At 37.8% G+C, this 25,764-nt stretch overlaps 1 protein-coding gene across 5 annotated transcripts; it reads left to right on the top strand.

The window, feature by feature from the left end:
* Positions 1–8,697: 8,697 nt before the first annotated feature.
* Positions 8,698–25,032, top strand: LOC133653151 (G-protein coupled receptor 61-like). Of its 5 annotated transcripts, none has more exons than XR_009826673.1 (3): positions 8,698–9,087; positions 9,168–9,271; positions 20,127–20,426. XR_009826673.1 is itself a non-coding variant. In XM_062052181.1 (3 exons), exon 3 carries the CDS (start codon positions 16,018–16,020, stop codon positions 17,422–17,424), a length of 1,407 nt encoding a protein of 468 aa, XP_061908165.1. In that variant the 5' UTR covers positions 8,698–9,087; positions 9,168–9,271; positions 15,796–16,017; the 3' UTR covers positions 17,425–20,426. The 5 variants fall into 5 exon arrangements, 3 of the variants coding, with proteins under 3 accessions (XP_061908165.1, XP_061908164.1, XP_061908166.1); XM_062052181.1 differs by having other exon boundaries at positions 15,796–20,426; XR_009826672.1 differs by lacking the exon at positions 8,698–9,087 and adding an exon at positions 24,706–25,032 and having other exon boundaries at positions 9,102–9,271; positions 15,796–20,254.
* Positions 25,033–25,764: the final 732 nt, after the last annotated feature.

Below are 25,764 nucleotides of genomic sequence, written 5' to 3'. Positions count from 1 at the left end.
ACAATGATGACGAAAACTGTTTTCTCTGCCGTGTCCGTGTGTCAAAAATTGTTATGCGCTTATTTTTTTTATTGGATTTTGTGCATGGCATAGATTTTCCGTGCGCAGAGGACGCTTGAGCAGTGCGCAATTGCACAGGCGCGCACCTTAGATCGAACGTTGGCGGGGACAAACATGAAGTAATTTTGTCAAAGATTTACAGATATGATTTCATCTAGTTCACATAAATGGATGAGGATGTGCTGATTCTGGAGGGACAAAATGAAAGAATAATATACAGGCATATCCCGGGAAGCTGTATGGGGATATGGGTGCCTGTGTCAAATACCAGCTGACACATGGACTGGGAAAGCAGGGGAGTGGTTGTTGTGACACGCTCACCAGGGATGATGTTATTGTTGTATTGTTGCTTGCTACAAAAATTAAAGTTGTTTATCGAGGCAAAACTGTCGTCGGTGTTGCCGTTAAGCACCTGTTATTAATGGTAGGACCAAGTTTATTTCCTTATGCTCCTCTGGAAGGACAGAATAAGTGGTTTGTGGTTCCCTATACTACAACTTCCCGTATCACGGATTCCCGAGATCTTGTAAAAGTCCACGCTATTTCACTGAACGACAGAGCCTCAACAGAACACCGATTTAGATTGCCGGACTGTGGGTGGTGGTGCTGTTCCATGGCGGTTTCGCTCAGCAGCCTTTCTGCATCCTTTGGAAATCCAGGGTCAGATCATGAGAAACAAAATTCTCTGGTCTGATGAGACAAAGATTGAGCTCTGTGGTGTTAATGCCAGGCGTCATGTTCGGAGGAAACCAGGCACCGCTCATCACCAGGCCAATACCATCCCTACAGTGAAGCATGATGGTGGCAGCATCATGCTGTGGGGATGTTTTTCAGCGGCAGGAGCTGGGTGACTAGTCAGGATAGAGGGAAAGATGAATGCAGCAATGAACAAAGACATCCTGGATGAAAACCAACAGTTCCCATCCAACCTGATGAGTGGTGCTGCAAAGAGGAATGGGCGTAACTGCCCAAAGATAGGTGTGCCAAGCTTGTGGCATCGTATTCAAAAAGCCTTGAGGCTGCATCAACAAAGTATTGAGCAAATGCTGTGAATACTTATGTACATTTTATTTTTATTTATTTTTTTAAACAAATTTGCAAAATAAAAAATAAAAACTTTTCACATTCTCAATATGCGGTATTGTTTGTAGAATTTCAGAACAAAAATGAATTTATACCATTTTGGAATAAGGCTGTAACAGAACATGTGGAAAAAGTGAAGCACTGTGAATACTTCCTGCATGCACTGTACTTAACTGAGGCGTTCCCCAAGGCACCCCTTTAAGTCCTCTCATTTTAGGCAGATACGTACAATTTTCTTTCATAATGTGATTTGTGTAACTAATGTGTTGCTGTCGCTTGTTTACCTCAGATGCAGTTAGTAACCATTTGTTCAACTTCTTTAGTTATACTAGTAGGTTCCATTTTAGGTCCTCTCTTTTTCTTCATTTATGCTATTCAACTGGAGACCAGCAAGTTCAGCATCTCATATTATTGCAGCAGATTTTTAAAAACAATAGAATACTGTCATAGAGATGATCTTTGACTAGCTTTTTAGTAGACTGTCCTTAAAAACCAGCAGAGCGCTTCTGTAACTCTGTAACCAAAATCAAATGTCTACTGTAGAAGACGCTGGTTCTCAGAAACGTGCAAAAGAAGACTGATAGTGAAGAAGGAAGTTCGTCCCCCGGTCCTTAGCTTTCTGGAAATGTGTGCCCCAAGACAATTTAGTTGAATATCCCTGCTGTATATTCGTAAAGCATAATAGGAAATCCATGAATGCTTGCGTTGGTAAGTTGATGTGTGAGTGTGCGCGTGCGTGCGTGTGTGTGTGTGTGTGTGTGTGTGTGTGTGTGTGTCCTGTGACTGCACTCGTGTCTGAGGTCTCGTTGCATGACAGAAATAGCAGATAGTTGCACAAGCTGGCACAGCACCAATCACAGGGGAGGGGAACACAATGGTTTCCATGGTAACTCTCATTTCAGCCATCCCGCTGTACACCCTGCACCCTTTTCAACAACAACCTCCACCCTCAGCCACCAGATCCCCACCGTTCTCCCTCCACCTGAGGGAGATGATAAAAATGCATTAACATTTGCCCACGGCGTGTTTTGACAAAACTTTTGGAGAGGGGCGGGGCATTTAGGTCGAGAAAGAATAAGCTACAATTTTATGCAGTTCTGGAGAACCATTTAATTCTGTAGTCTTTTAGTGACTAATGCAGATATCGTACTGCAACACTGGTATATGTTGTTGCAGGTGAATATATCAACATGTGTATATAGTAACTCCATGTTGATGCCATTCTTTGGTCCTGGTTGAGCTAGGTTTAAGGTCACATTTAATGTGAACCGCAAGGTATGGTCGCTGGGTGTATTTTGTATAGGCCTCTAATCGATTTGTTGTACTCTTACACTGTTATTGTCTATTTTTGTCCTCTCAAACGATTTGTATTGCCAAAATGCACTTTAACAAATTTGCAGCTAATACTTTATCTTCATGTTTAATTACTTTATTATGTTTTAATTAATTGAGAACATGTGATATATGTATGTATGTACAAAAAACCACAACTAATGAACTAGGCACGTTGTGTAAATCGTAAATAAAAACAGAATACAATGATTTGCCAATCCTTTTCAACTTATATTCAATTGAATATACTGCAAAGACAAGATAATGAATGTTCAAACATTTTTTTTTCCAAATAATCATTAACTTAATGGCAGCAAGTTTGCAGAGGGGCATTTTTACCACTGTGTTACATGGCCTTTCCTTTTAACAACACTCAGTAAACATTTGGGAACTGAGGAGACCAATTTTTGAAGCTTTTCAGGTGGAATTTTTTTCCCATTCTTGCTTGATGTACAGCTTAAGTTGTTCAACAGTCCGAGGTCTCCATTGTGGTATTTTAGGCATCATATTGCGCCGCACATTTTCAATGGGAGACAGGTCTGGACTACAGGCAGGCCAGTCTAGTACCCGCACTCTTTTACTATGAAGCCACGCTGTTGCAACACGTGGCTTGGCATTGTCTTGCTGAAATAAGCAGGGGCGTCCATGATGACGCTGCTTTTTTGCAACTTGTGCCAGCTTTTTTGAAACATTTTGCAGGCATCAAATTCTAAATGAGCTTATATTTGCAAAAAATAACAACGTTTTCCAGTTCAAACATTAAGTATCTTGTCTTTGCGGTCTATTCGATTGAATACAAGGATTGAAAAGGATTTGCAAATCATTGTATTCTGTTTTTCATTTACGATTTACACAACGTGCCAACTTCACTGGTTTTGTGTTTTGTACATAGTTTAATGCATTTTGTATCATTTATTTCATGTCAACTTTTCATTACTATTTTTCTAATGTAAACAGTGTGGGTGTCCCAGGTTTATTCACCTCCAATATGATACCGATATTGGAGCTTGAGTATTGGCCGATACTGACAATAATTTAAAATGATATCAATACTTATTATACATACTTTTATTTTACTCAGTGTAGAACGTTAGAAAAGGTTTAAGTAAAATTGAAATTAGTCAAACAAAAAAAAAAAGGTAGGCATGAAAAACACTATCCTATTCATCCTATTCAGCCATGTGAAGTGGACTTACAGTATGTCTTCTTCAAAGGGGATCTATGACGAATTTGGTCTTTTCTGACTTATACATGTTGTACAATGTTGGATTCTCGCGTTAAACAATGCCAACGCGTCAAATCATAAGGCGGATGCAATTTGGCGTGAGCTTGCATGCAATTTTGGATGACTTTTTGCGGGGTTTCACAGTCTGGCTACCTTGTGAAGTCACAGCGAGGTGGACGTACTTATTTGGACGTTAAGTCGAGCTCTCAGCCAGAGTGCTCTTCCTGATGATGTTGTGACCTGGTGAATCTATATAATATTTATGAAGGTAAATTATGATTCTTTTGGAGAGGGTATGGCGTGGTTTCATTTGCAATCTGGGAACACCTTCACAACCGAACATCTTGCAGACAGACTCAAAAAACGAACTTAAAGAACAAAAAAAGACATTGGAGCAAAATTTGCGAATAATTTGCACCAAAGCATATCCAATATTATATCAATCAATCAATCAATGTTTATTTATATAGCCCTAAATCACAAGTGTCTAAAAGGGCTGCTTAAGCCACAACGACATCCGCGGTACAGAGCCCACATAAGGGCAATATATACCACAAGGTGTCAGGATTGCTACTGACAGTTTGGTCATGTTTGGGTTTTCCTTTGTTGTGTTTTAATTCCTGTCCAGTGCTATTTCTAATTTCTACTTCCTGTGTTTAGAATCACTTCCTGTCCTGGTGCTCTTGTTTTTTCAGTATTTCCTGTTTGGTCTCTGTGTTTTGAAGCACCTTTACTTTCTGTTCCATGTCCTACCACCACACCTGCTTCTCATTAAATAGTTCTATTTAGTTCCACTCGGTCCCTCATTTAGTGCTGGATCGTTCTAGGGGTCCTCTGTATGTTTTAAGTGACAAATAGAAGATGATATGACTGACTACAAATATACTTAGTGTAGAACATTGTGTGCGCTGTACATCACCATGCGGTAGATTAGTGACTCTCAAACTCATCAGTAGTACGCCAAAGAGTCACTTGATTAAAGTACAGTGTTTTGGTTTTCCTATAGTTAAATACAGTGTTACTGTTCAAACTGTGTGTAATGTTACAGTGGCCAAATATATTAAACATACTTGCTGACTAAAACCTCTGCCTGGTTTTTATTGAATACTCAGGCCTACTACGCTACTGTATTTTCTTGTTGGTGGTACTTCGAGAGCTAAGTTTTTTCTCAGGTGGTACAAACCCTGTTTCCATATGAGTTGGGAAATTGTGTTAGATGTAAATATAAATATAAATTTGCAAATCCTTTTCAACCCATATTCAATTGGGTTCAAAGACAAGATATTTGATGTTCAAACTCATAAACTTTTTTTTTTTTTTTTTGCAAATAATAATTAACTTAGAATTTCATGGCTGCAACACGTGCCAAAGTAGTTGGGAAAGGGCATGTTCACCACTGTGTTACATGGCCTTTCTTTTTAACAACACTCAGTAAACGTTTGGGAACTGAGGAGACACATTTTTTAAGCTTCTCAGGTGGAATTCTTTCCCATTCTTGCTTGATGTACAGCTTAAGTTGTTCAACAGTCCGGGGGTCTCCGTTGTGGTATTTTAGGCTTCATAATGCGCCACACATTTTCAATGGGAGACAGGTCTGGACTACAGGCAGGCCAGTCTAGTACCCGCACTTTTTTACTATGAAGCCACGTTGATGTAACACGTGGCTTGGCATTGTCTTGAATTGAATTGAATTGAATTATATTTATATAGCGCTTTTCTCTAGTGACTCAAAGCGCTTTATATAGTGAAACCCAATATCTAAGTTACATTTAAACCAGTGTGGGTGACACTGGGAGCAGGTGGGTAAAGTGTCTTGCCCAAGGACACAACGGCAGTGACTAGGATGGCGGAAGCGGGGATCGAACCTGCAACCCTCAAGTTGCTGGCACGGCCGCTCTACCAACCGAGCTATACAGCTGAAATAAGCAGGGGCGTTCATGGTAACGTTGCTTGGATGGCAACATATGTTGCTCCAAAACCTGTATGTACCTTTCAGCATTAATGGCGCCTTCACAGATGTGTAAGTTACCCATGTCTTGGGCACTAATACCCCCCCATACCATCACAGATGCTGGCTTTTCAACTTTGCGCCTATAACAATCCGGATGGTTCTTTTCCTCTTTGGTCCGGAGGACATGACGTCCACAGTTTCCAAAAACAATTTGAAATGTGGATTCGTCAGACCACAGAACACTTTTCCACTTTGTATCAGTCCATCTTAGATGAGCTCAGGCCCAGCGAAGCCGACGGCATTTCTGGGTGTTGTTGATAAACGGTTTTTGCCTTGCATAGGAGAGTTTTAACTTGCACTTACTGATGTAGCGACCAACTGTAGTTACTGACAGTGGGTTTCTGAAGTGTTCCTGAGCCCATGTGGTGATATCCTTTACACTCTGATGTCGCTTGGTGATGCAGTACAGCCTGAGGGATCAAAGGTCACGGGCTTAGCTGCTTACGTGCAGTGATTTCTCCAGATTCTCTGAACCCTTTGATGATATTACGGACCGTAGATGGTGAAATCCCTAAATTCCTTGCAATAGCTGGTTGAGAAATAGCTGTTTTTTAAACTGTTCAACAATTTGCTCACGCATTTGTTGACAAAGTGGTGACCCTCGCCCCATCCTTGTTTGTGAATGACTGAGCATTTCATGGAATCTACTTTTATACCCAATCATGGCACCCACCTGTTCCCAATTTGCCTGTTCACCTGTGGGATGTTCCAAATAAGTGTTTGATGAGCATTCCTCAACTTTATCAGTATTTATTGCCACCTTTCCCAACTTCTTTGTCACGTGTTGCTGGCATCAAATTCTAAAGTTAATGATTATTTGCAAAAAAAAAAAGTTTTTTAGTTTGAACATCAAATATGTTGTCTTTGTAGCATATTCAACTGAATATGGGTTGAAAATGATTTGCAAATCATTGTATTCCGTTTATATTTACATCTAACACAATTTCCCAACTCATACGGAAACGGGGTTTGTAGATCATCCTCCCTTAATATACGATCTTTGGTCATGCACAGCACAACAACTCCAGACAGTAACAGTTACTTTAAACATGATCTGATCTGAAATGTGCTGCCAACATAACATTAAAGTATACTGACGTCACTAATCTTGGTTTCACCTGAATTAAATTGATATATATAATACCGCTGTCATCTCAGTCAGGTGCCACGCCGCCCTAAACGCATTGTTTTTGTTCTGTTTCAGTTTCATAACTACATGACGAAGCGCATGTCATATGTAAATTATTGAATGACAAGGCGCTCCCAGCAAGCACAAGACATGCAAACTACGTTAAGAAATTGCTGAATTAGGTCGTGATTAGTGTTGTCCCGATACCAATATTTTGGTACCAGAACCAAAATTGTTTCGATACTTTTCGGTACTTTTCTAAATAAAGGGGACCACAAAAAATTGCATTAGTAGCTTTATTTTAGCAAAAAATATTAGGGTACATTAAAAATATGTTTCTTATTGCAAGTTTGGCCTTAAATAAAATAGTGAACATACAAGACAACTTGTCTTTTATTAGTAAGTAAGCAAACAAGGGCTCCTAATTTAGCTGCTGACGTATGCAGTAACATATTGTGTCATATGGGGGGACGGACAGGTACTTTTCAGAGGCGGTATAGTACCAAATATGATTAATTAGTATCGCGGTACTATATTAATACCTGTATACCGTACAACCCTTGTTGTGATGTTGAGCAACTCAAACATAACGTTGAAACAACATGCTCTTTGATGACGTTTAACCAATGCTGGGTTTTGACGTTGATTTGACCATTAATTTTTGGTAATTTCTCAACCAATATTCTACAAAACAAATACAATGTTGAAACAACTTGATTTTTGACGATGTTTGTTTAATGTCAGGTTGTGACATTGATTTATTATTATTAACTGTATCCACTTGGCATCCATTGCACCGGTCATATATGCGCTCCCTTTCAAAGTTTCTCATTGTTCCCGTTGGGTTGAGTTTTTTCTTGCCCTGATGTGGGATCTGAGCCGAGGATGGCGTTGTGGCTTGTGCAGCCCTTTGAGACACTTGTGACTTAGACTTCCTTTATTGTCATTCAAATTTGAACTTTAAAGTACAGATAAGAACAACATTTTGTTGCATTAGCTCGTTGTAGTGCAGGTTAAAAGAGCAATAAGGTGCGGATATAAATAAATAGATTACTGTACAGATAAATATATTTCACTTTGGCATATGCATCCACGTTTATGGATGTGTGTTATATTGTCTTTATATTCCAGCGAGTTAAGATTAAGTGCTATATAAATAGAGTTTGATTGAAGATTGATTTGACCATTAAAATTTGGTCATTTCCCAACAACGTGGATCCAACGTTGGTACATCAATGTTGTCTCAATTTAAAAATATAACTATTTTGCAACATTGTTTCAAAGTCCGTTTTAAAGGACGTGTATGTATAATCAACGTTGTATCAATGTCTTCTGCCTGCTACCCCAAACGTATTCCTGGCCACGTCATGCTCTGTTATTGATTAGAATATGAAGACACATTTTCCCTTTTAACTTCCGGTGTCCCTCGTGGAGGGCGTCACAAGCACTTTAAATTCAAAGCATAAGGTCTCGGATTTAAACCCATGTCAGTGGTTCAAGTTTTTAAACTTATGTTTTAATGATGCTAAAATGGTTCAATATGCTCAACTTCAGCATTGTAATTAAACAAAGTGGATTTTTCATTGTGTTGCTGAAGGTAATACTGTTCATATGGTGCTGTAATACCCATGATTCCAGTCTTTCAAAGCTCCTTGGACCGCCAATTCTTGACCTCGGCATTTGTCAAATCCTGATCAGGGCCCTGAGTGTGACCTGTGCTGAAACGGGGCTGGGGGTGTCGGATACAGAAAGAGGATGTTAGGAGGCACTAGGACCCCGCAGTGGAGAGAGCAGTGAGGATGGCTGCTGCCTGCCCACCCACCCTGCTTGTTGCCCTGGGCACTACTGAAGCCACTACATGTGTGCATGAAACTGTGTGGAGTGTGTTTACGCGCGCGTATGTGTGCGTGTGTATGTCTGTGTGTGTGTGTGTGTGTGTGTGTGTGTGTGTGTGTGTGTGTGTGTGTGTGTGTGTGTGTGTGTGTGTGTGTGTGTGTGTGTGTGTGTGTGTGTGTGTGTATGAGTCTCATGCTCTGGTGTTCCATCTCTCCCCTCTGTTCCAGCTCTGCCTTCCCCATCTGGACCGAGGACCTGGTTTGGAGGGGAGATGGAAGAGGGAGGTGTGTGTGTGTGTGTGTGTGTGTCTGTCTGTGTGTGTGTGCGTGCGTTTGTTGGGACGGGAAGGCGGTTGCCCTGTGGGAGGGGGAGAGCTCGGGTAGGAGGCAATGACAAGATCAAAGGGGCCAGGTGAGGAGGAGACATATGAGCATCCCACTCTTCTTCTTCTTCTTAGCCCACTATTCACACTGCCTGTGTGTGTGTATCAGTGTGTTGTTGGCTGTGTGTGTGTGTGTGTTTGCGTGTATGGGAGAGACACGGAAACAGCAGACCGTGAACCTGCACACCAGTGAGCAGCTCATTGCAGACTCAGGTACGTTTCACACTTCACACACACTCTGCAATTGAAGCGTATGCAAGACCTTGTTTTGGGTAAAAGTACCGTGTTGGCAGCAGATCCTCCTACTGGATCTCCAAACTTGCACAGAGGAATCAAAGTGGAGCAGAACAACGGGCTGGCTTTCTTAGCACAGTGTCATGTGCACATGATTGGGTCATATGGTTTCCCATTTGCAGCCAGAGGGACTCTGTTAAAGCCTTTTAGTTTATTGTAGCCTCGGTGGTGGAGTTTCAAAATACAGACAGGTGATAAATGTAAGAAAATCTAACACAACATGCAGTTTTCTTCCGAAAATGTGCAAATAATTTAAGATGGGTGGACAGTTTTGTGATTAAGAGAAAACTATTTGTTGCAAAGTTCTTTTTTATCCTCCTGTATCGAGCTTTCAAATGACATAATACTAAATATTCATCAAAGGGTCTTTTTGTGATTCGTTTGTTAATGCCATACCAGTGTAAAACTGGCATTTTTCAATATGAATCATATTTTCTTTGCTGATTCATTTGCTGCTTCTGCCTTTCAGTGAAGCCCCTGGTTGCAACATTTGGTAACACTTTAGTATGGGGAACATATTCTAAGTAGCAAAGACTTAATTAAGAGTTATTTGGACACTAGGGGAACATATTGTAAGTAACAAAGACTTAATTTAGAGTTATTTGGTTAGGGTTAGGATTGTTGTATAATAAGATCATGCAGAATAAGGCATTAATAAGTACTTAATAATGACTAATTAAGAGCTATATGTTACTAATTTGCATGTTAATAAGCAACTAATTAATGGTGAATATGTTCCCCATACTAAAGTGTTACCCAACATTTTAATGTCTTTGTCAAAAAAACAACAACAACTATTTGCTGTGTGTATTTTGCACACAAACGCTATGAAGACAAACGAAAACAATCAATACTAACACAACCAAGCATCTACAGAGAACATGTTGCTGCATACCAAGAAATAGTCAATGCCTCATTTAATTAGACTGAAGGTGACTGTGACCCTTTGACCTATTCAGACCGCCGCGCCAAGCCTGTCGGGTTATTGTGACGCCATCTGCGTGCATGTGGGCAGGGAAAGAGCAGGCGCCTCGCGAGCACGGCTGAATGGAAAACTCGCCCTATGCAGGTGCGCAGCATATGGAAAGGTACCCGGGACTTTAGTGCTCGTTCCGCAAGTTTTTACAGCGCGTAAATGAGGCAGTAAAAACAGCACATTGTGGAGTTGATCCTCCATTTGGCACTCTTTTTGAATGTCTTCCTAAATACACTATAGATGACACTAAATTATATCTTGTGGTAACAGCATAGAGTTTCATGTTTCATAATGGGATCTTGGTTCTTAAAGGGAACATAAGGTCCTCAATTACTTTTAACATCTCCCTGAGGCACCGGATGCAGATCCATCAGGTCAAATGACTTGGAATCTCAGCCAATCTTCAAAACTTGTTGTCTTTTACATAATTCGATATCAGATCTGTTTTATAACAGTGGAAATATCTTAACCGTGCTTTTGAAGGCTTTTTCTTTTAACTGTTTCTTGATTCAATTTTCCCATTGATGTGGATACTTGATCTCAGTCATGGAGGGTTTTGCTTTGTATTTGTTTCTTAGTGAGCAGCATTATGCAAGAACTACTGAGCAACTCTGATTGTAAATAATGTAAATAATTCAATGTGATTATCTTGTGTGATGACTGTATTATGATGATAGTATATATCTGATAGTATATATCTGTATCATGAATCAATTTAAGTGGACCCCGACTTAAACAAGTTGAAAAACTTATTTGGGTGTTACCATTTAGTGGTCAATTGTACGGAATATGTACTTCACTGTGCAACCTACTAATAAAAGTCTCAATCAATCAATCAATCAAAAAAACTTTGACAAATATCGTGTCAGGCTTTTAAATGTGAAGCCTTTAAAGTTTGACACGTGTCTTGTTAAAACTGTGGGTCCTTTTGACGACATGGCAATATTTTATGACATTTGACACAATTGTTCAGTAAATAAAAAGGAATTTAGGGAGTTCAGTCTAAAAAAAAAAGCATATGTACAGTACATTTAGACTCACTGTCGCTAGACAATAGAAAACGAGAAAGTAGCAACTTATGAACAGTTGCCAAAAATACCTAAATAGCAACCTAATAATAAAATGATTCACTGTAGGGCTGCAGCTATCGATTGCTATTTTTTAATTTTACCATCGACTCGATTAATCGAACAAAATAATCAATGGATTATTTGATTTCTAAAATAGAAATTGAGTAATCCAGTGATCATTTTTAGCAACTGTTTTTAAATTGCTATTTTTTCTTTTTTACCAATGACTCGATTAATCGAACAAAATAATCAATGGATTATTTGATTTCTAAAATAGAAATCGAGTAATCCATTGATTACTCGATTAGTCATTGGTAAAATGAAAAAATAGCAACTTAAAAACAGTTGCTAAAAATACATGGATAGAAACCTAACATTGATAAAATGATTCACTTCAGGGCTGCAGCTATCGATTATTTTAGTAATCAATCGATTAGTTTGTTTGATTATTCAAGTAATTGGATAACAAATGCTTTGAAGCCTCTGTGCATATTTTGGGGGAAATTGTTGCAATAAACAACTATTTTTATTAGGGCTGTCAAACGATTGAAATATGAAATCGCGATTATCGGCGTAGGTTCACAGTTAACTCAAAATTAATCGCGATTAATCACAGATAACTGTCAATTCAATTTCCTTTATTTAACCAGGTAAAGATTCATTGAGATTAAAATCTCTTTTTCAAGAGCAACATGACGAAGAGGGCGGCACAAACAAAGTTACAATAATAATTACAACAGAACAACAGTAGTCATACCACAACAGGTCCAAAATAATTTAAAACGATTAAGTAATAATTCAATTTAAAAGCAAGTGCATTGCCCAAGAGAACTGGTTCCTCAATCTTTTAAAATGGACTTAAACTCCCCCAAAGTGATACATTCTGGTAGCCTCAGATCTTTCTGGATGTCATACCCTAGACCAGACCTGGGCAAACTAAGGCCCGTTAAGCTTTTCAATCTGGCCCGCCGGACATCTCCAAATAATTTTTGGGGATTTTTAAGATGTAATCCGTAGCTGTCATTATGATGTGCAGTGATATTTTCAGAGGACCGTAAATCTTGAATTTTACAAAATATTTCAATGGTTGGAATCTGCGCTTTTGCATGATATACTAGTTACTATGGTAATCTAATTAGATACTATGGTAATGTAAGTCACAGCAGCTCAGATGAGGTACCAAGCAGTGTGGGTGGGGAGCGTTTCCACAGAGTGTTTCCAGAGTGGCCAGCCTGAAATGCAGGTGTCAGGGACAGACGTGGAAGGAGATTTTTACAACAAAGTTCTTAAACTTAGTGATATATCAGATTGTAGGAGTTTTTTTGTTTTTTTTACACTTTGCTTTCATATTTCGCTGTTTGTAAAATATGTCGATCGAGGGGGCTGTGAATTTCATATATTGTCAATATTCAGTGTTTTATCGTTCATAGTTAATATTGTAAATCCCACATTCTTTGTTTTCATGTACATTCTGGGTGTCTCATTCAGTAAAAAAATTTAATATTCCATTACGTCTTTTAAGGCGGTTTGTCATAACGTTTTTAGCATTCAATCAGACATTATTGTGAGGTTTTGTATTAGATATACCTGCCCCCAGACACATTTTTTTCTCTAAATTTGGCCCCCCGAGTCAAAATAATTGCCCAGGCCTGCCCTAGACAGATCATTTTCATGTTTTTATTACCATGACAGGACAATTAGTTTGCTTTAATGAAATGTTAAATCACACTTTTTTAATGAGAATTTAAAAAAATACCTGCAGTATATATATCTTGCCAGATTTTGTATTTTGTAGTATTACAACATTTGTATTTCTGCTGTAGAAGCCCTTGATTACAGAGGAGGAGCTACTGTTTCATGTTTCGATACCAGTTTCATGCATTAATAACCCAAAATGTTTATTGTTACAATCATAGTTGGATTGTCAAAGATGTTTGGTACTGTAAAATGTGATCATTCTACCTGAATAAATGCTTCTGATATTCCGTACATTACATGTTGTACAAGTTAATCATATTTGTTTTGCTGCATGACAATGTCTTAACCTTCTCAATTTATCAATAATGTGTCATATTCAGTCTAATAAACATTCTGTAATTGAGGACTATCAATCAGAGCTTGTTATCTAAACACATATGTCACAAAATGTCCTCCTCTACAGTATAATCCTCAACTGATTAATGTAGGTAGAAATATCACAGATTACATCAAAGCACGGTCGTTTTCCATTTTGTTACTGTAGCGGATGTGACGTAGCGCTTTTAATGTGAAGCCGGAACTGTGATTGGTTTGAGAATGTGTCTTGGCATGTTCTGACGACAGGACTAAAGAATTATGACGATTTCCTGCCCGGTCTTTCCTTTCTGTTGAGCTTTTTAAAAAAAAAGTCAAAGTACCACTGATAGTCGCACACACACACACACACTAGGTGTGGTGAAATTACCCTCTGCATTTGACCCATCACCCTTGATCACCCCCTGGGAGGTGAGGGGAGCAGTGAGCAGCAGCGGTGGCAGCGCCCGGGAATCCTTTTGGTGATTTAACCCCCAATTCCAACCCTTGATGCTGAGTGTCAAGCAGGGAGGTAATGGATCCCATTTTTATAGTCTTTGGTATGACTCGGCCGGGGTTTGAACTCACAACCTACTGATCTCAGGGCGGACACTCTAACCACTAGGCCATCTTTCTAAAGCAGTTATAGTAACAATCTACATGTTGTGTTATTAATGCATTCAACTGTAATGTAAACACGGACGTGAAGCTCCTCCTCTCTGCAAGCGGCACAGCACGCCAGCCTGCATTCGCTCCAGTGACGTCGACTCGCGGCGACTGAAGATAAAATGGTCTTGTATTGGCGGGTGACTTCTCATGGCTTTGGATATCGGATTTCTTCATTGTTACCTTTTCTTTAAGCATTTCTGCTCGCTATTTTCCCTCTTATGGCTCAACAGTGACTGAACGCAGTGGTCGCCATTAGACTTCCTCGCAACACGGAATCGCCCGAGGGTCAAAAAGGAGGCATGCGCGTTAATCGCGGGATAAGAAAAATGTGTGCTGTTAAAGGAATTTATAATAAACGTGTTATTATCGCGATAACTTTGACATCCCTCATTTTTATTCTTGCCATAACTTTTTAATAAATTTAATATAGACATTTTTCTATTGTATGCACTTTATCAAAATTTCAATTGCGCAGTTTAACAAATATGCATTGATAAAAACAGGGGGAAAAAACACAGTTTCACAGATTACACTACCCACACACCCCCGCTCTCATGTACACTCTACTGCAGCGGCCGAGCAGAAACTTTGCAGTCCGGATTTGATACATTTTTGTTAGTTAAACTCATTACTCAAAGCAACAGAATATGAAGCAAGGCTTTTCTCTAATCGATTAATCATTTTAATCGATTAATTGTTGCTGCTTTTATTAACCTCAAATTTGTTGTAGTAATAATTAAAATAATGCATTTTTAGCGTATTTATTAGGGCTGTGTATCTTTGGGTGTCCCACGATTCGATTCAATATCGATTTTTTTTTAATTCAACACAATTCTCGATTCAAAAACGATTTTTTACCCGATTCAAAAGGATTCTCTATTCATTCAATACATAGGATTTCAGCAGGATCTACCCAGTCTGCTGACATGCAAGCAGAGTAGTAGATTTTTGTAAAAAGCTTTTATAATTGTAAAGGACAATGTTTTATCAACTGATTGCAATAATGTCAATTTGTTTTAACTATTAAATGAACCAAAAATATGACTTATTTTATCTTTGTGAAAATATTGGACACAGTGTGTTGTCAAGCTTATGAGATGCGATGCAAGTGTAAGCCACTGACACTATTGTTCTTTTTTTTAATTTTTATAAATGTCTAATGATAATGTCAATGAGGGATTTTTAGTCACTGCTATGTTGAAATTGTAACTAATATTGATACTGTTGTTGATAATATTAATTTTTGTTTCACTACCTTTGTTCTGTGTCGTGTTTGTGTCTCCTCTCAATTGCTCTGTTTATTGCAGTTCTGAGTGTTGCTGGGTCGGATTTGGTTTTGGAATTGGATTGCATTGTTATGGTATTGCTGTGTATTGTTTTGTTGGATTGATTCATTTAAAAAAATTAAAAAAAAAAAAAAAAAAAGATTTTTTAAAACTGAGAATCGATTCTGAATCGCACAACGTGAGAATCGTGATTCAAATTCGAATCGATTTTTTCCCACACCCCTAGTATTTATGAAGCTGTACAATATGATGAGTCAAATGTTTATTTTTTGATTATTCATTGATCCATCATCTTTATTTTTGATTACTGCATTGAAATGATTTGCTCTCTTTTTTTATACAATTAAAACTGTTAACTATTTGTAATTGACAATATTCAATTTCCTTCAGCTTTGCCTGGTTGACTGAAAGTGGACGATCCAAGCTGCTCCATCTACAAGGGACTTCAGTCTACTGTGAGCTCCAGTCCACCACAGAACCAAGACGTGTAGAGCTGCGGTTGCCATGCCGGAATCCACCTCCTGAGCTTCTCTGTGACGCCCTACGCCGGGGGAGGATGGGTGATGGGCCCGTGACATTCAGCGGACTCTCCCCTCCTTATCCCATCCTCTCATGGAGCACCTTGTCAAACCGAGTTCCTCCTGGAACACTTCCCTCTCGGGACTTCCCTCGTTTACCGTCTCGCTGCATCCAAACGCTTCCAACGTAAGCCAGGTGGTGACAAGCGTCCAGGCCGGTCTAAACGTGAACCAGACTTTAGCCCTGTGCGCCATGCTCATCATGGACACCCTTGCTGTGGTGGGGAACCTCGCCGTAATGATTGTCATCACCAAAACGGCGCAGCTACGCAAGTTCGCCTTCGTGTTCCACCTGTGCTTGGTGGACTTGCTGGCGGCGTTGGTGTTGATGCCTCTCGGGATGGTGTCGGACCGGTTCTTGGTGGACGAGGCCGTGTGTCGGAGCTACCTCTGCTTGAGTGTTTGCCTGGTGAGCGCCGCCATCCTCACCATATGCGCCATCAACGTGGAGCGCTACTATTACATCGTGCACCCCATGCGCCACGAGGTGAAGATGACATTGGGGGTGGTGCTGATGGTGCTGGTGGGCGTCTGGATTAAAGCCGTTGTCATGTCTCTGATGCCTCTCCTGGGGTGGCTGCTCCAAGGTAACCAGGAGATGACCTCTCCGTCGGTGCTCACTCATTGTTCCCTCCACTGGGCGGGAGGCAGGACCACACGCCTGCTCTTCATGGTCTTCTTCACCTTCATCTATTTCCTGTGTCCCATGTTGATTATTCTCGTGGTCTACTGTAATATGTTCAAGGTGGCCCGTGTGGCAGCCATGCATCACGGCCCACTCCCCACTTGGATGGACACACCGAGACAACGCTCCGAGTCCACCAGCAGCCACTCCACCGTGGCCGCAAGCATCGGAGGGACGGGCTCCCGCAACACCCCTCAAAGGACATTTGGTGGCGGCAAGGCCGCCGTGGTTCTGGTGGCTGTGGGAGGCCAGTTCTTGTGCTGCTGGCTGCCGTACTTTTCCTTCCATCTCTACTCGGCCGTGGCGTCTACCTCTCCTGCCTCGCTGGCCCATTTGGAAGGAGTGGTGACGTGGATCGGCTACTTCTGCTTCACCTCCAACCCCTTCTTCTACGGCTGCCTCAACCGTCAGATACGGGAGGAGCTAGGGCGCCACCTGGCCTGCCTTTTCAGATATCGGTACGGGTCCGGTCAGGGCGAACAGCTGCCCAGCCGCGAGGCCTCCATCCAGGAGAACTTCATGCAGTTCCTTCAGGGCACGGCGCGCAATCTGGAGCCGTGCAACTCTCACAGCGGAGTGACTCCAGACGAGGTGGAACATGAAGGCCTCCAGGAGTCATCTGCTCAGCAAAACACGCCAGCTGACTTCCACATGCCAGGGCAGATTCTTGAAGAAACCTCAGAGTTCATACAGCGGAAAAAACTGAACAATCAACTCCATGGTTCGGAAAAGACCAACCACGTACCAGAACTTTAGACGCCTAAATCTCTTTGAAATCATAACACCCTCTTGTTTTGTTGTTATCTTGAATTGAAACCTGGTGATCTGCAAATCATGCCACCTTCTAGTTTTTGGTTACGCAGCATCTTTCAGAGAAAAAGAGATGTATCATGAAAATAATCATGTGCATGTCCTCATTTTTCATCCCCTACAGCAGGGGTCAGGAACCTTTTTGGCTGAGAGAGCCATGGAAGCCAAATATTTTAAAATGTATTTCCGTGAGAGCCATATAATATTACAACTAAATGCGTGCATTTTTAAGTAAGACCAACATTAGAGTATAACACGTCTGTTATTCTTTTTAATAACATTTTTATTCTGAAGCTAACTAATAATGAATAAAATACTTCTTACCAATAATGCGACTTCTTGAACAGGTGCGGTACAAAACGGATGGATGGATTAAAATGCATAAGAATGTTTTATATTTTGAACGTTATTTTTAACACTGATTACCAGTGGAATTATTCATTACTTATTGTGTTAAGCAATGTCAGCTAAAATTAATCTGAGAGCCAGATGCAGTCATCAAAAGAGCCACATCTGGCTCTGGAGCCGTAGGTTCCCTACTCCTGCCCTACAGTTTGCTATCAACCGGTATTACATGTTTAAGAGACGGATCAGCATGTAGACACAAACTATTTTTCATTGGCGAATTCTAATTTAGTTTGCATAAGAAGTATCTTTTATAGAAAGGAATGTTAACCCATTTTGAAGACAATTAGACGCTTCAGGACAATCAGTTATTGGTATAAACTTTCTTAGTTATGTCAGACTAAAAACACATTTACACAGTAAGTCAATTACAAGAAGGAAATATAATTAAACAACTCTCAAAAGCACTAGAAAAAATGTAATAAATAAACAATACAAACTATAAAATAGATAGAAATAAAAATACCAACTAAATTAGGCCTGTTTGATGATTGCATTTGACAATAAGGATAGGTTGATTGGCAACACTAAATTGGCCCTAGTGTGTGAATGTGAGTGTGAATGTTGTCTGTCTATCTGTGTTGGCCCTGTTATGAGGTGGCGACTTGTCCAGGGTGTACCCCGCTTTCCGCCCGAATGCAGCTGAGATAGACTCCAGCACCCCCCGCGACCCCGAAAGGGACAAGCGGTAGAAAATGGATGGATGGATGGGTTGTGAAAATAATCGATGGACATCCTAATCATGATTCTTATTTATTTCGATTCATAAGAGGAGCTTTTGTAACCTGTAACTTGTTATGAAAAAGGTTTTATTATCATTTTCATACCGAAAAATACATTGCAAGAGTCGTTTTTTAAAAAAAATAGAACCATGTTGAATCGAGAATCAATTCTAAATCAAATCGCCACCCCAAGAATCGGAGTCGTGAGTTGTTGGAAAATTCACATCCCTATTTGACGTCGTTGCTTCCCTCACCAGAAGGAGGTGATAATTCAAAGCCGTTACAGGAAACTCTCAGTTTCACAGCTGCTGCTGCGATAAACAGACACACCAGAGTATTTTTAATCCTTCCCCTTAGATCCTGGTATTCATGTTTTTAATCGGTCTTGTGATAGTCATCTCCTTGCCAAAATATCACATTGGCAGACTCGACCTCAAGACTAACATTGATTTAATAGCTGGGCAGTAACGTTTATTGTCACAAATCACACAGTAGGGCACCCCTATTTGAGTCCGAGGTGTGTTCCTGCAGCTTTAAGGGAACGTGCAAGCCACGGTAGCCCTCATTAAAGCAGAATAAGTGTATCACACTTTACCAGCAGCTTTTTCTCACTGCTTGATTAAAGCGTGCTGCATGTTGACAGGTCAACACAGGAGCAGAGTGAGTGCTCCTGTGTTTGTGATTGACACAAAAGGCCGTGTTGTGGCTACACAAGAGCACAGTTGTGACGATGCATACACAAAAGCTTTCGCCTTTGGCCTCATTTAGCATGACAAATAGAAGATCTCAGGTGGAGTACAAACACCTTGCACATGAGGCGTCTTTCAAAGAAATGGCGCGGCACAAATCTCCTTTATGGTTTTTTGCATCTCTACTCGATGCTTGTTCTTCCTTGTTGCCTTCGTCTATTTTGGACCGCTGATGCGATCACAAGACTTGTCAGCACAACAAAGAGATTCACACTTTGCTGGAAGTCAGACCATAAAGAGGCACTACATACTTTTCTTTTTTTTAACTTTTTTTTAAATTTTTTTTAAACAAAAGTAGCTTTGGTTGTGTTAAAAGTGCAATGTGAGCACTGATACCCTGAATATTCAAGCACAAAATCACTCCCAAACTCCTCAATGTTCAACAATTTGCATCTACTTATTATTCATAACTCTAATTGAACCATACTTACATCAGCTTTACCCTTTGGGATATTTTGAGCATAATTGTCATAATTAGATTTATATCAATGTGACAACAAAATAAAGTTCCAAGTCCATCACAAGCTGAGGATTATACAAAGCAGAAGATACTACAAAACACCTCCTTTTTTATCTGTATATTGCCCAAATGTTGTTTTTTTCTTTGTATCATTTTGTGTTTCAGAGCTGACTGCTTTAATTCTTCTTTTTGTGCAAAAAGTTGTTCAGACTTTACTGGGCCCTGATTAAAAAGAAAAAAACTCCCATAGCTTGTTGTTGTCACAGTAATAACCACATGTTTACTTCTTTGGCCTGACCCTTTCATGCACAGATTCCGCCATTCCTCCACCTGAGGCTCATCCTCTAATTCCTAACGAGTGTGTCTGTGCTGCTCTCCATCGGACACAGTGACTCACAGCTTTCATGTAGAGCCATGGAGGGCGTCTCCTACGGCGCAGGGTAAAAGTTCAAAACATGCTGACCTTTGTGATGGGCCTCAATTAACCCCGAGAATGTAACAATAGTGCACTGCACTGTTATAATAACATAATGTACATCTGTGACCCTAATGCTGACATACCAACAGTTGTTATATTACCCTCTCTTTAGACATTGGGAATTTGGCCGGGGGCCAGGCTATCTATTTGTATATATATATATATATATATATATATATATATATATATATATATATATATATATATATATATATATATATATATATATATATATATATATATATATATATATATATATATATATATATATGTATATATATATATATATATATATATATATATATATATATATATATATAACATACAAATAGATAGCCATATACATATATATATATATATATATATATATATATATATATATATATATATATATATATATATATATATATATATATATATATATATACATATATATATATATATATATATATATATATATATATATATATATATATATATATATATATATATATATATATATATACTGTATACATATATACACTGGATATATACTGTCTGTATATATACTGTCTGTATATATATATATATATATATATATATATATATATATATATATATATATATATATATATATATATATATATATATATATATATATATAGTATATATATACAGTATATATATATGTATATACATATATAAGTATATATATATATATATACATACATATATATATACATATATATATACTGTATATGTATGTGCTTATATACTGTATATATATATATATATACTGGATATATATATATATATATATATATATATATATATATATATATACTGTATACATATATATATATATATATATATATATATATATATATATATATATATATATATATATATATATATATATATATATATATATATATATATATATATATATATACTGGATATATATATATATATGTATATACTGTATACATATATATATATATATATATATATATATATATATATATATACTGGATATATATATATATGTATATACTGTATACATATATATATATATATATATATATATATATATATATATATATATATATATATATATATATATATATATATATATATATATATATATATACTGGATATATATATATATATAAAAATATATATATATATATACTGGATATATATATATATATATATATATATATATATATATATATATATATATATATATATATATATATATATATATATATATATATATGTATATATTTATACATATATATATATATATATATATATATATATATATATATATATATATATATATATATATATATATATATATATATATATATATATATATATATATATATATATATATATATATATACTGTATATATATATGGCAGCATGGTGGCACGATTGGCAAGCCGCGGGCCACATTGTGGAAACTGGCGGGCCGTATCCGGTAGTTTGGGAACCCCTGCTCTAGACTCTTATTAATTTCCTGTTAATATTTACTTACTTTCTGCTCTCACGCGCTTCCGCCTACACCTCTTAAAGTTGACTTAGCACTTATATCATCACGATTATTTTGATTGATATTATAATCACGATTAATAACACAACTATTCATTAATTTGAAAACATATGTATTTATTGTAAAAGTTCAAGTCCCAACGATCGTCACACACACACTAAGTGTGGTGAAATTTGTCCTCTGCATTTGACCCATCCCCATGTTCACCGCCTGGGAGGTGATGGGAGCAGTGACGGGAGCAGTGAGCAGCAGCGTGCGCCGCGCTCTGGAATAGTTTTGGTGATTCAACCCCCAATTCCAACCCTTGATGCTGAGTGCCAAGAAGGGAGGCAATGGGTTTAAACTCACGACCTTCCAGTCTCCGTGCGGCCACTCTAACTACAAGGCTACTGAGCTGGTTTTTGTACCACCAAAACTCAATTTTAAATGTAGTTTTTTTTTTTTAATGGATAGAAATTAGTAACAAATAAAACCACAACAAGTAAAATAATAATACTAGCAATAACAATAAATGTAAATAACAATAGCAATATAAAAAACAATAAAATATTTTTTTTCCGTTTAGAATTCTTTTTTTTTTTTTTTTTTTTTTACCAAATACATGTATTTCACCACCATAGAGTGTGTGCTTTTTGTGTAAAATAAATGTTTGTAATTAGATGCAAAAAGCCTCACGTTTATTTTTGTGCAATACCTCTTTGGACAATTTTGACCAGTATTTTAGGTGAAAACATAATGGTTGTGTAAATGTATTAATGAGTGCATTAAGTAGATTATTCTTGTGCAATGTGCCTTTCTGAAACCTTCATTTTGTTAGCCAAGTCAGACCGGATGTGGCACACCATGTTATTATTGTGAAGGAAGGAAGTGCGCTGTGCTGTTCTCAGCTTGATGAGTAAAGAGGTGACTCAATTGAGGCTGTTAAAAAAAAAACAGCCTAGTGTGTGTGACTATCAGTGGTACTTTAACCATAATGACCGACATTAAAATACAGTAGCATAGTAGACCTAAGTATTAATTTAAAAACAAGGCAGTGGTTTTATTTAACAAGTATATTTAACATGTTGGGCTCTGTAACATTACACACAGTTTGAACAGTAGCACTGTCTTTGGAAAGTAAAACACTGTACTTTAATCAAGTGATTATTTGGCGTACTACTAGAAGAAGTCCGTGTACCACTAGTGGTACACATACCACAGTTTGAGAATCACTGGCTTAGCTATTGGCATGCCTGCTCCTGGCTTGCTCTGAATGTGTAACATGTTCAACACGGTCTTCCAGTGATAATAGTTCATGATTATGATACTTAAGAAACTAAAAAATGTTGTTTATTTACTGCAATGGAGGTTATTATTATTAGCTTAAGGATTATCATATTTTCATTATCGTGAGAAGCCATAATCGTAATAATAATTGTCCAGCCTTAACCATAATGACCGACATTAAAATACAGTAGCATGGTAAAAGGCCTAAGTATTAATTAAAAACAAGGCAGTGGTTTTATTTAAGAAGTATATTTAATATTTTGGCCACTGTAACATTACACACAGTTTGAACAGTAGCACTGTCTTTGGAAAATAAAACACTGTACTTTAATCAGGTGATTATTTGGCGTACTACTAGATCAGGGGCGTCAAACGTTCAGCCCGAGGGCCGGATCAGGCACACGAACAGGTTTTATCCGGCCCGCGGGATGAGTTTGCCAATTATAAAAATGAACCTAAAATTTCTGAATGAAAGAAACTGCTGTTCTAAATGTGTCCACAGGATGTCGCAATAGCAATTATTTGTATATTTATTTGTATATTTGTAGATGCTACATATGTACAAAATAAACCACATGTTAGTGCACCAGTCGAGGAAAATTATCAAACTACATATATAACATACTGTAATTTGATTTTAATATATATATATTTTTTATCTTGATAGATTGAAAATTAACACCAATGAGTCGATTGATGAACATTATCACATAATTTATTCAGAAAATATAAATAACGACAAATAAAGTACTTTTACTATTAACCGCAACAGGTAATTGTAAGGGAAAAAAACAACAACATTATGATTTGTACAATTTCAGAATGTGCTTGTTCTATTTTTAAACAAAGAAAACAATCTGAGGTTGTCTTTATTTTTAAGTTATCGTGCAACATGTTCAATGCCCTCTTCCAGTGATAATAGTTCATGTTTATGATACTTAAGAAACTAAGAAATGTTGTTTATTTACTGCAATGGAGGTGATTATTATTAGCTTAACTCTTAGTGGCCACATGTGTGGACAGCACCTTTCAGCTCTTATTTCCAAAATTGTGTACACTACTGAATTGGGGTTTTATGGCCGCTTATGTGGACACTTATACTGCCATCTGGTGGTGTCAGAAGAGTATTACATACAATAGAATTTGGGGGGAAAAAAAGTGTAAAAATAAAAATTAGCATGTCACTACACATGAAGTACACGTTTCTGTACTTATGGACTAAGTACATCATATCAAAAGATGATTTTTAGTTTTTATTCTAATTAGGGTCCAATAAGCCCAAATAGCAAAGAGAAATAAAAAAAACATGTAAACAAAGAGCTTGGGCCTTAAGAGGTTAAGGAAGCAGTTTCACACTCTATTAATTGTGTTTTATTTTGCATGAGCAAAGAGACTCCTAATGTGTTTATTAAACACCTTGAACATCATGTTTTTCCAAAGAAACATTTATCCACATTAACATGGACCTGTTACTCATTTTGTCTTATTAATGTGCAATTTTAAGTGCTTTCCTTCCTGCAAAGTGTGCATAATACTTTGTTGGTAATGTTTTTTTTAACTCAAATTTCCCATTGATAGGACTAATGTGCTGTTTTGCTTCCTCCATGCAGGTGGTTTGTTTCTGCAACCTGTCACTACCGCATCAACTGTGCATGTGCACATGTGCTACTATAACACTACTTGGACAAACTACCCAAAATGCATTGCTGGATATTATTTTAAGCGATTTTGAGTGTTTCTACCGTGCTAGGGCGTTAAAATGTAATTGTTTACATTTAATTAGAGTAATAATAATAATGATGGCTTGTTTCGCATTTATCTGTTCATTTTAAAACCCCTCATCAAGGGTTGTAATTGGGGGTTAAATCACCAAAATGATTACAGAGCATGGCCAACGCTGCTGCTCACTGCTCCCCTCCCCTCCCAGGGGGTGGAACAAGGGGATGGGTCAAATGCAGAGGGTAATTTCACCACACCTAGTGTGTGTGTGGTACTTTAACTTCAATACTAAATACAAATAATCAATAAAATTACCAAAAAAAATCCCAGTTTTTTCTTTTTTTTCTTTTCAGAGTGACCTTAATCTTAATTGTGTTTTTTAAATATGCGATGGTCCAAAAAAAAAAAAAAAGACAGCAGGTTTTAACTGGCGCCCCAGGTAACACTTTGGACACCCTTGTTTTCTATGGGATAAGAGCAAGTCTCTAAAAAATGAACAACAAAAGCCAGAATCCAATCTTCTGGTCCCCCAGGACATACTGTACTGTACTAGTAATAAACCAAGCCTTAATAAAGTAATCTACTGAGAGGTCCCTAAAATAGGGAACCTGCTCATCGGTGCAGATGGAAGCGGCCTCTGATCCAAACCCTCTCTTAGTAGATGACGTGGCACCTTGTCTTAGAGTTTCAGTGATGCTGTTGCCTTGGTAACCATCACTGACAACATGTTTGGCGGGCAGCAGGAGGTTTTTTTTATGTTACTGTTTGACTGTTTAACATTCCACATGAACAGGCAGCCATTAAGTAAATAATTAAATTAATTAATTTATTGTAAACGGTCAGTATCATCCATACATGGTGGGATACGCTTTTTATAAATGGCATTTCACCAATACTCACTCTGGCTGGATTTGGTAGGAATTTTATTTAATTCAAAACATATGTTTTTA

Source organism: Entelurus aequoreus, linkage group LG07 (assembly GCF_033978785.1).
Source record: "Entelurus aequoreus isolate RoL-2023_Sb linkage group LG07, RoL_Eaeq_v1.1, whole genome shotgun sequence".
In the NCBI taxonomy this organism is placed as follows: domain Eukaryota; kingdom Metazoa; phylum Chordata; class Actinopteri; order Syngnathiformes; family Syngnathidae; genus Entelurus; species Entelurus aequoreus.
Note: the sequence above shows the minus strand (reverse complement) of the source record. Positions and strands in the feature narration are given on the sequence as shown.

Excerpts from the sequence above, each read along its gene's own strand:
- LOC133653151 (XM_062052181.1), top strand. The coding sequence starts at position 16,018 with ATGGAGCACCTTGTCAAACCGAGTTCCTCCTGGAACACTTCCCTCTCG.